Source organism: Orbicella franksi, chromosome 7, assembly GCF_964199315.1.
Source record: "Orbicella franksi chromosome 7, jaOrbFran1.1, whole genome shotgun sequence".
Classification (NCBI taxonomy): Eukaryota; Metazoa; Cnidaria; class Anthozoa; order Scleractinia; family Merulinidae; genus Orbicella; species Orbicella franksi.
In genome coordinates, this window is record NC_138151.1 from 27651791 (window position 1) to 27668132 (window position 16342).

Sequence of the window (16342 nt, forward strand, 5' to 3'; positions counted from 1 at the left end):
GCACGAAACCGCTAGATTATCTGTTAAGAATTGTATTTCAAACAATGTTTACGTCGCTTTCGTAGAGGTGGTCGGACGGAGAAAGCCAACACTGCGAGTAAAAATTCAGATTTGAAATTTTGCAAAGTAAATGTTGAAGAATTCGAATAATCGATCAGATAAAGCGACAAACCACGGTCGGCAAAGTTTATTTTGAATAGGTGAAGAATGCTGATGTCACTGGCGATATTTCAGTTTTCGACACAATTAAGTTTTTTAGGAAAATATCAACGCTGCCCGATGGTGTTTTGTTTACAGAAGAAAATGCTGGATTTTACATTGTAACAATTGCCTGAGGATTCCCTAACCAAACTAAGACAAAATGTGCGAGGGTAGATCGACAAAACATTACAAAAATTACATATATTTCCAAAGAAAAATCTAAAAGTCAGCATTCTTCTTCAGGTCACAACAAAAATTCTAAAACCACCAGCGCTGAAAAAGACTGCAAGTTATAAAGGAAGGGCACGTGGAAAACCGAAATATTTAATAGTTTCACAAAAATATTCCGAGAACGCTATATCAAAATAACTCGAACGCTTCATTGATAATACCAATTGGCATATTTTTCAACTTCAACAGAAATAGAAAAAAATCCCCACAGCCAAATAAACGCGTCAACAAGTTAGTAAAACCAAGAACACGCCATTTTCCTTTAGGCAGAAAACCAGGGATGGCAAGAAACTCGCTTTACTCAAAGGCAGCTGCCGTATTTTTTTATTGCACGGCGTGAAGGAAAAGGAAAATTACAGAACAAGCATATAGATGGCCAATAGTAAACACAAAGCGGCAATACTGGGTAATTATTTTTCTGGCCCTAGAAAAACTATCATCGCGTTAGAAACAAATGCCCTTACCTCTAACTCGAATTTTACCACAGAATCATCGAGCATGCAAACTTTGACAGTGACTTTGCGACGATTTGCCCTTCCACGGCTCGAACTGTCTTGTTCGCCCATGTCGTAACGGCGAGACATCTTTCGTGAGCTGTGTCCTCAAAAGGCACGCGAAAATTTGACAGTGAAAGCTCCCCCTCAGACAAGACCTTGATAACTGAAGAGCAGACGAACTAAAGGGAAATTCAAAACTAAAACACTACAACAAAATGTGTCCAAAATATCCACTCGGCGCGAACACCAACATGGCTTCAAAGGATCCAGTCTAATTCCGGCTGTGATTGGTCGAAATCTCAGGCAATTATACTCCTACCAAATATGGCACTTTTGCGCCCGGAAGTGAGTTTATGTGTGCTGATCAATGTAAGTAATTGTCAGTGCAATAATAGCTTAATTTCTCAAGTGTCTGGAAAAATTTATGAGATACAGATATTTCATATTTAAGGCCCCCATATGCAAATAGCGGAAACATACGCAAAGTCTTCGAATTAGTCACAGATTATTTTGACTGAGGGTGGGAAGATTCATTTCCGGTTCATGTGGTAAACACGTTTTCCTCCACCTGACGGCGACGTCACTCATTTTTTCATGTTCATGGACGTGGGAGGTGGTAAAAACGAAATAATAGTATTTCTCTTTCCTTTTTTTTTCCTTTGGAAGGAAAAAATTCTTAAGTTGTCTAAATTATAATCTAGTGAAGTTAAGAATGTTAACGCTTTCAAACCAAAAGGAGGTACAACTATTCTCCTAGCTATATCAAACTATTTCACAATTATGGCTTCTTCTTATCAGTTCTTCAACTGAAGATGTCTCTTCCGGTCTTTCACTTCGGATCATGACGGGTGGGGCGTGATGTGCGGGATTAATCAAATGCCGCATCAAAACCGTTAGCCTCCTACGCAAACACTTTTTGGGCTGGTCACAGGAAAACTGCGTGACGAGCCCTTAAGAGGCTACAAAACCGTTAGACCTTGATAAAGACAATGCTAACTTTTCAGATGCTTGTAGACGCTTATATTTTCGTCAATTTGGTAATAGTCGCCGATGTATTGGGGTCATCACGCTGAGCAAAGGAGGATGGCGTGACGAAAAAAGTTGAAGGAACTGTTCGGTCACGGTATACATACACCAGATCATTTTTGTGACGTACATAGAAAAAGTATTCCGAACGAAAGTAAATTCGGTAGTAGGGCCATAAAATACAAACACCGTGAACAGATTATAAATGCATCCAGTGCAGGCGCTGTATTGGAATGGAACGCTCGAAGAACTCCTGAAACCAGGTCAATGTCAGCAAATCCAAGAAAATCTGCCCTCACGCGCCTGAAGCACTGCAGGCTACAGTAAAAATAAAACAAGAAGGAACAAGGGCTGTTTCATTTTTTGATAATGCTATCATTTGTTTGTCATGCTATCATCTGCATGACTTATTCGACAAGGCAAAACATATTTTTATCACAGTTTTCGACGCCATCTTGACAGGTACGCCCGCAAAGCGGTCAGAAATTACAGTGTTTGTATGGGAACCCGATCGCAAATAACTTTTTCCAAAATTGAAAATTACACAATTTGAGAATCGCAACGTTCAAACACTAGCTAGAACTGTAGAAGATTGTATACACGGACTTTGAATGATGTAGCTTGGCTAGATGACGCTCAGCTTATTTGTCTAATTTTCCTGATACTTTGGTCTGTAAATATGGCTGGGTAGAAGCCGTTCGCGGGAAAAAAAAAAAAAAAAAAACATTACCTGCTTATAATAAGTTATGCATACACACTTTTGTAATGTCAAATTCGTATAGTCAGGCAGACTTCAGACAAAATTCAAATTTGTTTGCAGCCCCTCCCAGACGGTCCGAGGCCACTCGCTCTCAAGCGATCTCGGACCGTCTAAGAATTCTCACCCTCTAAGAAGTAGAAACTTGTTTTCTTTGGAAGTGGGTTTTATTTGTGAACATGATGTGAACACTACAATGTAAGAACAAAATTAATTGGAGGTCGCGAGTTTTCTAGAGCTTTCTAGTGATAATGATCTTTTTAAATTGTGCAAAATAAATTTCTAAGCTGCCCCCCGCGATTTTTTCTCGCCTGTAGGGCGGCTGTGACATAAACTGTTTTCAACTAAATGGTTCGTCGGTATCAGTTGTTCGGCTTATCACATAGAAGCTATTGGTGTCCAGAATGAAATGAATGTCTAAAATTTGACATGCCACTTGTTTCCTTAAATAACCTATCATCTTAAAATATTTGTCTTCGTCTAATTCTGAAGACGGTGTAGTAATGCTAATGTCACCAGCGAATATAATGGACGTAATCAACCATTGCGGGCAGATTCACATCCAGGACAAAGGTTAACTATGACGATTCGTCAATGTTATGAGTTGTCACAGGTCAATTCAACCGGAATTAATGTTTTTTTTTTTGTTTTTTTGTTTTTTTCAGCTGTGCTGGAATCAGCCAGCCTTTTTTTTTTTTTTTTTTTTTTTTTGCATTTCTTTGCATTCCAAAGAGACTGTTTTGCAAACACCGAAAAGACAAGAGTATTTTGTGACGAACTTCGAGGTGTTTGAAATGGGGTCAAACATGGTCTTGAGTGTTTCATATGTCGTCTGAATAGAAACTAAAGCTAAAGAGAAAAAGGAGAAATAAAATCGTAAAAATCTTGCCACGCTTATTAAGATCAGATATCCAAGCAACTTCACGGTCATGACTTCCTTCGTTGAAATTTGATGAATTATTAATGAGTTGAAGAAATTACGATCCACCGTATACGGAAAACATAGCGCTGTACATTTTAAATTAATATACTCATTTATTACAAATATCATAAATGCTAAGTTTGAAGTTAGAACTTTTCTGTGCGTTTTTATAAGTCTGTGACATCCGTCTCCTTCCCTGAAAAAAATTCTTTTTTTCTTTTATGGGAGGAGTGGATGTACACAAGCTACGTTTTTATGAGCGTTGTTCGGGCATTCGTGCGCTTAGAATTATGGGTAACTTTACTTGTCGCCATCTTTTTCGGATTGCAATTATGGTAATGGGTTATACATATTCAGATAGAAATTAGTTCCCAGTTAGTATCAGACACTTCTGATTATCTCTTTTTCCAAAGACCTGATGAGAATTTTATGTGTAGGGGCACCTGCTCAGTTTCAATCAGGGATTTTGAATGTGTAAATAACTATTACAGACACACGTTTACTATCGTCCCATAGAAACTAAAACTGAATATTTTATTTATGCCCCCTGCTCCGTCACTATGGATTGTATTCCACAATGTGCATTGCTAAAGCTAAGCTCGGTTTGCTGGGAAGAGAACTAAACTGACACAAATCTTTGCCATAATTTGGCCACTCGGTTAAGTGGCCGTTTATTGTAAGATCATCTCAAATTACAACAGAACTGGAAATGAGTACCTTTTTCTAGCAAAGGTGAGGGCAAACACGCCCTACGTGACACTACATCTCTTATAATGTACCACCAATCATGCTCAAAAAATGGGAGGGATGAAGGGGGTGGGGAAAAAGCTTGCCCTGCACCGAAGCGTCTAGGAAAGAGGCCTGCAACCCGATGCTCAAATGCTTAAATCTAAATCTATTCCAGCCCCGGTTGTGACACTATCCGGGAAACTAATCACGGGGCAGGTCGCATAAAATTATTTATCCCCTTTGGTAATAAATCTCATTTGATTGTCCGAACAACAACGATAGCTTTAGTCAACCCCCTTATGTCTTCACTTTTATTTACACTTTAACCAAATTTTCTGAGCCATCTGAAGGGTTTTCGAGCATGAGAACGACAAATCGTAAAGATGAAAAATAAATACCTAAACAGCAACTGAAAAGAAAGATAATAGGGGCACTTAAAAATAAATAAACAATGAATAAAAAATATATAATTACAATAATTTAACTGACTCCTAACTATGAATAATTGCGACAATTTAAAAGAACCTAACTAGATGTTTTAATATTGGGCTTTTCTAAAAAATGGTTACCAAAGGAGTCGATCCATGGCCTGGCCTTGCTACTAATTGTGCTAAAACTGGAATTCGAAGTATTGTTGTCGGAAGCGGCTTCCCTATTCATTTTGCATTTTTGATTCTACGCCATTTTCACTAATCTTTAGAAAAACATTTTAAATTCCTTCTCTTGACATAGATACTTATGACTCCTAAGACAAAGTAATAATGAAAAAGGGGAACGCCCGTGTTAGCGCTGACGCGGATCCAGGTGTGGTTCGGGTGGGAAGTTTGTTTTCCTGGTTTTTTTTTTTTTTTTTTGGCTTTGTTTTGTTTTGTTTTGTTTTGTTTTTAGTTTTTTATTTTATTTTATTTTATTTTTGTTTTGTTTTTTCTTATTTTCTAGCCTTTATCATTGAAACAGGTCTCATGATAAGAACAACGCATTTTTCTCAAATATATAATCATTGCCCAAGAACGTGCTCTTTCATTCGGAGACATTAGCAGTAATTCTGCGATACATGTGCTGGATCGATAGCTCTAGTACTGGTCAGCTAACCCGCTTATGCGAAGAGGTACCGCCGTGAGTCTTGGGGGCTTCACTGGCTTTAATCCCGCGATGAGGAGTGGTAAACGGTGCTTCACAAAACCTTGGGGCTCGCTCATCTAACGTTCGTCTATACAATACTCGATGCTCTGCTACAAGGAATCAATATGTTAACGCAGCGAGATTGAACGAAAATTGAAATTCTTTTTATAGTTCTGGCATAGGATTATGGAACTGCTTACAGTCTGATTAGGGTAAACTTATGGAAAGGCTGTTTGAAAGACAAATTAATAAATTGCGATCCTCAGTGCTTGGGATTGAGGATGAGTATGTTTACTCTACTATGTTTAATCTTGTTATTAATTTTATCTTATGACTGTGTTATTATAACTTCCCCTTTTCACAATTCTTTTTTATCATTTGTCCCGCTTATCACTAGTTCGACTCATTGTACTTGCTTACGTGTTCATTATGTTAATTTTATTCTTTTTTATGACTCAATGTATTAGTTATTACATACAGTCAGCACAAAAAAAACGTGGGCTGCTTAAGTGAGAACTATAACTAGTTTATTACAATGCCCGCCTCGATTAGCCTACGCGATTAGCCTCAGCGCCTGACCAAAAGACACGTGGGCTCTGGGAACGAGATTGCCATGTTTTAAACAAGGCACGCATGCCCCGTGAAACCGAAACTCCTAAAATCTTGGAGTCTGGAAATTGATTATTCCAGAGCTCGGTGTCTTGGCGCTGACCAAAAGACGCGGGCTCTGGGAACGAGATTGATGATGGAAATCCTGAATTAGCCTGCCACGCAGACGCTCTTAGGGCTTGTCACGCGTTCCCTCCCAACGTTTAGAACATAAAATCGCAAATTTAAGTTAACCATGCAGTTTTAGTTGACGTAACAGGAATCCAAACAAGCATACTCAATAACAAGAGGGTACATCTAGAAACTGACGAGTCAACAGGCATTTTTGCGTACAAAACATTGTTCCTTACTCAAGTAAAAGTATGTAAGAGAAAAACTGTTCGGCACGAGGGAATGGAATGCCATCTCACCTATTTTAACATGTGCTTTAACCTTAGGGAGATTAGAAAATATCAGCGCTCCGAACAGTCAATGTTTTTGGTAGTCAGTGTAACTTTGTTAACGTGTGGGAATGAAATACAATACGGATGTCATACATATTGCAAAAGACTGACAATTCCAAAAAGGATATTCTGCTAAACAGCAGGTGGCTATGGTAATGACGAATCAACACGAATAAGTTTAATATCTGACTCAAATACAATCTCTTTATGCCATGTGTTATCTTTGTTACAATTGAATCTATAAAACCGATTTGCTCATTCAAATAGAAATATTATAAGCAAAGACTGTTAAACAGATCGGTAGAAGGAAATGAATCACTTCTCACCTGCTTCTACGATGTAACCTTAGAGATGATGATAAAATAAACGCGCTCGATAGTGAACTAATAGTCTTGTGGTCAATGTGACTATATTAGCGGGTAGGTATGCTTTTAATGTGCATATCACACATATCACAAAAGACTGTCACCACACGGAAGCGTATGAATTATAAGAGCTTCTCGTGAAGTGTCTTGCCTTGGTACTTAACTGCAGATCTAGAAAGTAATTGATATTGCGTTCTTCTCCATTTTGACGCATCAAAAATTCCAAGGAAAGGTGCGAAGCTTGTTTTCCTGCTTTATTTTTTTCTTATTTTCTAGCCTTTATCATCTTGAAACAGGTCTCATGATAAGAACAACGCATTTTTCTCAAATATATAATCATTCCCCAAAAACTTGCTCTTTCATTCGGAGACATTAGCATTAATTCTGCGATACATGTACTGGATAGCTCTAGAACTGGTCGGCTACCCGCTTATTTGGAAGAGGTACCGTGAATCTTGGGGGTTTCAGTGGCTTTAATGCCCCGTGAGTGGTGGCAAATTGTCCTTCAAAAACCGTGGGTCTCGCTCATCTAACATTCGTCTATGTAATACTCGATTCTCTGCTGCAAGGAATCAATATGTTAACGCAGCGAGATTGAACGTAAATTGAAAGTCTTTTTCTAGTTCTAACATAGGATTATGAAATTACTTGCAATCTGATTACGGTAAACTTACGAAAAGGCTGTTTGAAAGACAAATTCATAAATTGTTCCTCACAGTGCTTGGGATTGAGGATGACTTATGTTTACGCCCATTCCCTAGTCTTGATATTTATTGTATCTTATGACTTTATTTATTATAACTTCCCCTTTTCACAATTCTTTTTTGATCATTTGTCCTGCTTATCACTAGTTCGACTCATTCTACTTGCTTACGTGTCCATTAATTTAATTTTATTCTTTTTTGTGACTCAATGTATTATTTATTACATACAGTCAGCACAAAAAAAAAAAAAAACGGGGGTAGCTTTAGTGAGAACTATTACTAGTTTATTACGATGCCCGCCTCGATTAGCCTACGCTATACGCGAATATAGTGCAAGTTGTAATTTTGTAATTTTAAAGTTTAATCTAATTTGTAATTTGTACATCCTCAAAGTTCATTAAACATCGAAGACTTTAAAGTCTTGCTCTCGCAATTTGAAAAGCCAAATAAAATGTTTCAGGCTCGCAAACGGAAACGCTAGTCTCACCTTCCTATTTACCATCCCGGCTAAAAGATTAGAAATGGAACAGAACGGTTTTCAAACCTTTTTCGGCACTTCTTCTTTTTTTCAATATCGTGAAAATTGTGATACGTTTTTAAAGATGGATTGTTCCTCACATATAGCCTGCGTAGCAGGCGGTTTAGTTGGGGTAGAGCCCTGGGGTAGAGCGCGAGAAGCAAGCGCCGAGAGCGGCAAGGCTTCGCACATAGGACGCGTTTTAGCTATGCCAAAGAAGCAAACTCGTTTTCCCATAGTATGTTAAGTAATTTTTCTGATGGGAATCCTGAATTAGCCTCCCACGCAAACGCTCTTAGGGCTCGTCACGCGTTCCTTCCCCAAGTTTAGAACATAAAATCGCAAATTTATGGCTCTGTCAATTCTAATCTTGCTCTTCGAGTATTTGACGGGCGTTTGACTTTTATTTTTCAGAAGGTAGAAGGTGGCAAAAAGAATTTACAGCCTAGGGCTAATCCTTAAGATATTTAAGACAGCAGGCTTTCGTTTTTAAAAGGTACCGATTTATAGTTGATTGTATGTGACCAAATTGTCAAATGCCCCACCCCGAGGAGCCCATGGTGGGGACCTAGAACATTTGAAATGCACCGGGGGGATGGGCGGGCATGGAATTGACAGAGCCGTTACTAAGTGATCAAACAGGTGATGAAGTCTGACCTGACAGCATGGCAAGGACGGAAAAGTCGAATCAGGTTTCAGTGACATTTGGTCATTCTTACACTGTTACAGTGCGAGTACTTTCACTTCGCATTGAACGACTTCTCTTTGGCAGCTGACTGTATTGGGATCTGAGTGACTGTCCTTTCTGGTAAGTAAAACGTATGACTGGCCTACGCGGAAACACTAAAACAGTGCAACGCGGAAATATTAGCTACGCGGAAATACTAAAACAGTACAACGCCGATTTCCTTTGACAGAAGATTTTGTTGCTTGAGTTGTGTTCGCGTGATCTTTAAGCTGAAATGCCCGTGAAGCAATTCGCACTTACTTCTTTTAATCTCAACCGGCCAATTTGTTGACGTGCCTGTAAAATCTACAGTAATGATCAGTATTGTCGAGATTATAGTGACATTCAGGAAACATACGTTTGTTACCGAGGAAAAATTGCGTGACGAATTCTTGAGTGGTCAGCAGTGACGTGGTTCAAAATTGAGGGCATTTCACTTTCATATCTTTCACAACCGTACTTAAAATATATGGAAATAAGAGTTTAAATTCATGAAGAATAGAAGAAACTAATAAGACATAGTCTATTAAAAATACTTATGTTTGAGTTTATTTTCATTTTGAAACCCAGACGTAACTAGTCAGTGATCAATGACATCATATGAGTAATCGTTGGGTACTGAACAGAATGAGTAATCAACTGATTAGTCACTTCTTATTGGCAATGATCAATAAGTAATCGATTACAAAATTTTGTAGCCTATCGATTACTCATCGACGACATCGATTACTCATCGATTACTTATCGATGCTATTGATTAGTCATCGATAACCCATTGATTACACAAATGGACGTCGTTATCCCGGCGTTATACCTTGAGGAAGCTGCTTCTATTTCTTTAATTGTGATTTGGCAGAGTTTCTGTAGCCACGATATTATATCATTGACTAATCAGGGTCATCAGTGGCTAATCAATCCAAGCACGATGACGGAAAACTTTGTGGATTATCGATTATATATCGATTTCTCGTCGATCATTGGCAATAGTCAATGACTAATAAACCAGTTACCTAACAATTACCTATTGATTATTCATTGATTTCAGTGAAGTCATTATTGATGTCATCGTTAAGTTGCGTCTGATAAAACGTAGATCCGTAGTGGGAAATGAACAGTTTAATGTGCTATCAGTGTCCTTAATTGAAGGGGGGAAGGCCTCAATTTTAGAATGAAAACTACCAACGCCGTGTTAATTACTTCATTATCGGCTGCTAGTTGGTAAGGGGCGAAACTTAGACTCGAATTTCAAAGTGATTGAAACCGAAAAGACCAATGAATTTGAGGCCTTTGCATAATGTCTTTCGTTAACAATGGATGAAAAACCGAGCTCGCGTTCCGAAGGATTTCTGTCGATCGACGCACCATCAAGCGCAGCCAATCATATTGCGAGTTTTCTAATAGTCACCTGAGTTATGCTTAAAATAGCAAGATTGCGAATGTCTTCCTGTGTCTCGAGTTTCGAAAGTTTTGTATCAGTTACAGCCAAGTCCTATCGCCAAAATCGCTCGATCGATGGAAGTTACTTATTTTAAGCTGGCGATCGCTGGGCAAAATATCTGTGTTCTTTGGAAGCATACCAGCGGCTGTCAACGATTACAGGGTTATATAGAATCATGCTCTATTCCGAGCGATGAGAAACGCGTACGCACATTGCGTTAGGTTTACGTATATTAATTGAGGTTTACTTGGGTTCTTGTAGCATTTTAAAACCAGATTCCAAACCTGGCACAATGTTGATGGGAAAAGTTTGGTCTTTCATTGGTTTGGCAGTCTTAGTGGCTATCGTAGCACCCTCGAGTTACGCTTCAAGATCAGGTAAGTGCTTCTTGTTGAAATACGAATGTTAATACTCTCTCTGTTTAAGAAACCTGGCAACGTAGGAATAGTCTGTTGTGCGATGGATAAACATTTCATCTTGGGTGCGAGCACCAGTAAACCCCAAGCACAGGGACAAATTTTCATTGTCAATTCTTTTTTGTAGAGAATTGTTTTCATCCTGCATTAGTTTTCTTGGGCCATGACGCCAATGGTTTTTGATCCCTTTGCTTTGTTTTGTTCCTTTTTGCTTCTTTTTTTTTTTTTTTTTTTTTTTTAAAGTATTGGGTCCAGAGCGTCGGCTGATTATGACATCGAAGCCAGAAAATAGCTCTAAACGAAAGGCATGGAAACTAGTCAGTTCTTCCTATGTTTTCAAAAGCATATTCCAAATTGGGAGACATTACAAAACTACTTAAAACTTAAACGACTGGAAATGACAACTTAGGAACATCTTAAGCACGCTTCAGACTCAAATGGCAAACACAAACAAGCAACAACCATGCAAAACAAAAAACCTACAAACGTTCACCCGAATTCTTACAAAAAAAGAGCTTGTCTTTTTGTGTGAGTTTGAAAATAAAGAGATCTTTTCCTTTACTAAAATCGCGTGGAAACTTATTTTGTCATTGACATTCGTCTAATTTTTTTTCTGATCTGCTCCTAACACTCAGAAACCAACAGACAGAATGGCTTCCGCTGGGGATCCAAGACGCTGTTGCCACATCAGCCGCCGCCATTTTTCGCAGGGAACAGACGCCCTGAGGGCCTCCCCGGCATCAGTCGAGGCAAAGAAATACAGCAGACACTTCCTACAGACACAAATGGTACTGATCCTTACTTTGTGTCACTGTTTGATCCGGAGAGGAATATCCCATTCTATTCAGCATACAAGGTGACTCCGCGACAGGCCCAGCTGATCGGAACATACTCCAGAAAAGATGTGAAAAAAAGGTGGAGAAATCCTCCAGGTGAGCTACGCTGATCGAGCTGCAGATTTGATAATAACGTGTAGATTAAAAGATGAACCAGCATTTTTTTAAGGACGTCCGTGCGAAAATGCTCAACTCGATAGATTTTCTTCAAACGTCTACTGCGGACAGATAATAAAATTACTTGCATGTTTCAAAAATGGAAAACTTGGGGGTCACGGACTTCGTTTCAGAGATAAAGCGTGTGGAAATCTAGTCTGATTTTGAAAAACTGGCGCGCGTAAATTAGCATGGTCTCCAGAGTTTGTAGCTTAAAATATCAAAGATGAATCAACGGATAATATAATAATATAATATAATATAATATTTTGTATCAGTGAATCCGCTGAGTTAATAATTCCAAATGTTGCCAACGTTTTCACAAAACGTAACCCTTCAAGAGGCATTTGAAACCGCCGCACAGATAAACGAAGAGCTAAAATTAAAAGAACGGAACTCGATTTTGAAAAGAAATTCAAACTTCTGATCGATAGATTGTTTTTCTTTTTTCCGGTAAACGTAGAAAATCAATAGAGAAAATGATCCATCAAAAGAAAAAGTGGTCACCGAACCTCCAAGTTAGTTAAATCCAGGCAAAGCTATAGCAAGGGCCATCTGCCTTGTCATTGTTTATTTTATTGCTTAGTGCGCGCTCGATGCGTGACGTGGAGAGACGATTCTGAAACAAAAACACAAGCACAAGAAGCTTAACGGTGGTGAGAACGTTCACGACATAAACATAAGCACGCAGACAAGCGCAAAATGGATAATTGCCTTATTTTCGGTTCCATACCTCCTCGAAACAGTAAAACAAGATGGTGGACAAACGGTTCTGCTATGCTCACAGTAGCGCCTTCTCACTTGACACTAGCATAACCACAAGAAGAACAAAAACATTTGTTCTGTTTGTGCTTGTGCTTATGCTAGTGTTGTGCGCGTCCTCACTACGGTGAGTTTGTGCTTATACTGGTACTTATGCTGGTGCCGTAGCGAAAACCAGGCTTTATGTGGCGATACAAGGTGGAATGAGCGCATCAAGCAAAGTAGTATGGAAAAATGAATTATGCAAGCACCACTTCTGACGATTTCAGAAGGGCTTCAGCTAGTAAGCACCCGGTGACCAGTGTTTCAAAATACGTTGCATAATTACACTATATATAATCAATCATTTTTCATTCGAAAAATGTCCCAAAAAGACACTTGGAATTCTGGAGACTTACCGTATTGACAGTGTTCACACAATAGCGGTTTTCGATTTTCACAGCGATGACTGCTGAGCAAACGATTTACTTCGGCGAAGAAACGAACACATGATTCCGAAAATAATGATTTAGATCCAGTTGTAGTTTGAATTCTTCGGATTCACAAATCATGAAGTATTTCAGTAAATAAACGCGAAATTTCGTTATTGGGTTATAGAATCCGGAGTTTAATTTTCGTAAAGAAACGCAACCTAAATCCGCCATCTTGGAGCGCTTTCTGGGATTGAATTATTTTCGTGGGAACATGGCCATGCAGAAAATAACGAAAATCCATAAATGATAAATAGCATGCAAAAAAGAGCTCATTCTGCAATGCTGCACAAGAAAATAGAAAGGGAACATTATGAGCAAATAGAAAAATTCTATCGAAAAGTGACAAATGTCAAATTACTTGAAGAAACAGCTGACATATGAATTTACGCAGGAGATGAACAAACAGCTGAGCTACTTAAAGTTTTAGCATCATGGAGTAAATCCTCTCTTTAAAATTGCAAAATAGCTATTCCCTTTCGACGTCGTTAACCTTAAGCTTATGTATGTCAACAGGTGTCCCTGGCTTGGATGCTGCATACAGAAAAGCCATTAAACAAGAGCCGCTGAGCAGAGGGCACATGGATCCTCTAGCAATAAATTCTTTTGATAAACGTTTTATGAAAGCTACATACACTCTTACCAATGTCGTACCACAGTATGTAGCATCTAACAGCGGACCCTGGCAGATATTTGAGGCGAAAATACGAAGCTACGCACAGAACGTGTGTGGAAACCGCACTCGTCAAGGAACGCTCTATCTGCTGACAGGAACTTCAGAATTTAGCCTCAAAAGTGATCTCGGCAGGAAATCGGTGCAGGATTCCAGCAAAGAGCTATCTTATGCGACGATGTTGCTGGACGAACTGACACTTGTTGTTCCTCGGGCGGTATGGACAGCGGGCTGCTGTGTGTGGAAAGAAACCAGCCAGGAATTTGGAAAGGTGAGAAGGGTGGAATCTTTTGCGGTTATGAGTAACAATGTCAGGGATAAAAAGTTCCTTAACCAGACGCAAATGAGTGTAGTCAAGTTAGAGCGGCACCTCACAGCACCAGGCTCATCATCAGTGAACTTGTTTCCAGGAGATCGCAACTGCCGACTTCCTCAGAATAACGTGGAACTGCCATAATAATATGTCAAGGATCTCTGAACTTACTTAGTCGTGTAAAATGCTAGTTATACAATGCTCTCTCGTGGTAAACATAGAGGATATTACACGGTGGCGAGAAGATATGAATTTTATGCAGTTCGAGTAGCAAGAAAAATACATGCATCTCACGAGTGAGCGCAGCCAACGAGTGAGTTATTGTTCTTGTCACAAGAACATGAAATTCATATCTTCGAACTAACGTGTAATGTTCTTTTTACTATATAGACATACCGATGACGGCGTTTTTGACGATTTGTCGAAGATTTCCGAAAACTCTCCAAAATTTGTCCGAAGGTCACACGAACGTTGCCGAACATTTTTAGAAAATTTCCTAAGATAACCGAAGATTACCGAAGATTACCGGAGATTGCCGAAGCCTTTCGAGGAAGACCCGAAGATGTTTTGATCATACACCAACGAATTTAAGTGCATTTTAAGAGACAAACTTGATATCAGTGAAATCATCGATATCTTCACTAGTGAGGATATGGAAAATACGCCATCCGAGTTCAGGATGTGTTTTCGTATGAATTACAAGTGGCGTATTTTCCAGTAAAACAGTCGTCTCTATACAATAACATGGAATATCCCACTTGTCACTTTTATTTTCTTGGTATACACACTAGCCTGCGAACGCAGACGTATTTCCGGCTGTCGCTTGTCTCCGCCGAAAATAACGTCTGCAAACCCGAACCAGGAAACGATTTTTGTAACGTAATGGCTTTTGTTTCTCCTTGGCCAATTAGATTTCATGATAGAAGAAAACTCGAGTGCTCCTCGCAGCAAATACCTCGCGCAGTAGTCCTGGGGTTACTTGAGCTAAACTCTGATTGGCTTAAAATTCTTACTTCACAGAAATCGTTTCCTGGCTCGGGTTCGCAGACGTTTTTTTCGGCGGAAACAAGCGACAGCCGGAAATACGTCTGCGTTCGCAGGCTATATACATACTCGCCTCGCGATAAAAAATTCTGTGACCACCACAATCAATGCGACGTACGCGCGGAGCATGATGGGAAGGTTGGATGTAACACCGTCGAATATACAACGACTTTCCTCTATTCTGATCGGCTGTATTTTCTACGGCATGGTATAAATAGAGAGATAGACCATTGACCTTTTTTCAGATTCGAGGTGGCTCATTATTTTTTGAAAGGCGTGTTTGCGCAAATTTGCTGTATCCTCTTTGTGTTTTTCCAATTTAACTGTTTTACCGGATTTCGTTGCCATGTGTTTTTCAGTGGTTAATTTTCCTCTAATTTAAGGCTATCGATGATTTTACAAAAGAAACAGCCAGAGGGAAGCTTTTTTAGAAGAGAATTTTAAGATGAGCAACATGACAGCTATCCACCGCTGAAAACATCTTCAACCAACCTATTTCCCAGAGTCTCGCGTCCCCTGAAGCTCCAGGGGGCAAGAAGAAGAGAGATTCTGAGAACGAAGTTGATCTTCTACGAGCTAAATCATATTTTAGGCCACGTGATGGCTAGCTCCTCTGTTCAGGTGAATATGGAACACAGTTACGGCTGTGCAGTCAGGGATTCAGACGGTGCAACTTTTCTGCTTGGGAAGAGATTACGAGAACTCTAACTCAAAACATTTGGTGTAAATCAAACCTCCAATTTACTTATAACTGACGTGTGCGACCTGAAAATTGTTATAGGATTCTAAAACATCTTATAAAATCCCGCTATCGTGGTCTCAAGCAACGTTGAAAGTTGTATGCGCCATGTTTACGATACGAGTGCTATCAAAGTCGTGTGATTCGTAACGTTTTGATCCGGCGGGCGCGTTTAAAACACGAAATGGCACAACGGTTAACTTAAACAGCGCTCCGTTTAGCCTTAATATCACTGAATCGACGGTGACTAGCTCTTAGTAATATTAAGGGTTAGCCCTTGCAGACACCAGTATCCCATTTTGACTTTTACTCGTAGTGCCATTTCGTCATTTCGCCATTTCGTGTTTTAAACGCGCCCGTTTTATCATCCCTGATACACAGCTAAGAAATGTCCCTAAATCGTCCTGAGAAATTAAATGTTCATTTAACACTTTCAAGCTGATCAAGTTTTATTTCGTTCCAACTCATCACTGTTGTCAGTCAAGTAACAGATACGTCTTTAACTGAACCAAATGTTTATTCAGTTTTAATCTGATTGTAAGTTTTCCTTGAGATGTAACCTAACTGTTCAATTATTATATCATTCTGTATTATGACTTTGCTGTGACTGATAATGTCTCTACGAAATATTCGTAATTATCGGCA

The 16342-nt window shown here is 39.2% G+C and overlaps 2 protein-coding genes across 2 annotated transcripts in view; one reads left to right on the forward strand and one right to left on the reverse strand.

The window, feature by feature from the left end:
• LOC145493867 (FERM, ARHGEF and pleckstrin domain-containing protein 2-like) overlaps positions 1 to 1216 on the reverse strand; it is a 40131-nt gene extending 38915 nt beyond the window's left edge. The window contains exon 1 of the mRNA XM_081473343.1: positions 897 to 1216. Within this exon, the coding sequence (XP_081329469.1) occupies positions 897 to 1016 (120 nt within the window). The 5' untranslated portion in view covers positions 1017 to 1216. The remainder of the gene's footprint in view (positions 1 to 896) is intronic.
• Positions 1217 to 8721: 7505 nt separating this feature from the next.
• LOC145493884 (nuclease EXOG, mitochondrial-like) lies at positions 8722 to 16275 on the forward strand. Its single transcript, XM_081473364.1, has 4 exons — positions 8722 to 8931; positions 10550 to 10665; positions 11340 to 11636; positions 13445 to 16275. Exons 2-4 carry the CDS (start codon positions 10581 to 10583, stop codon positions 14056 to 14058), a joined length of 996 nt encoding a protein of 331 aa, XP_081329490.1. The 5' UTR covers positions 8722 to 8931; positions 10550 to 10580; the 3' UTR covers positions 14059 to 16275.
• Positions 16276 to 16342: the final 67 nt, after the last annotated feature.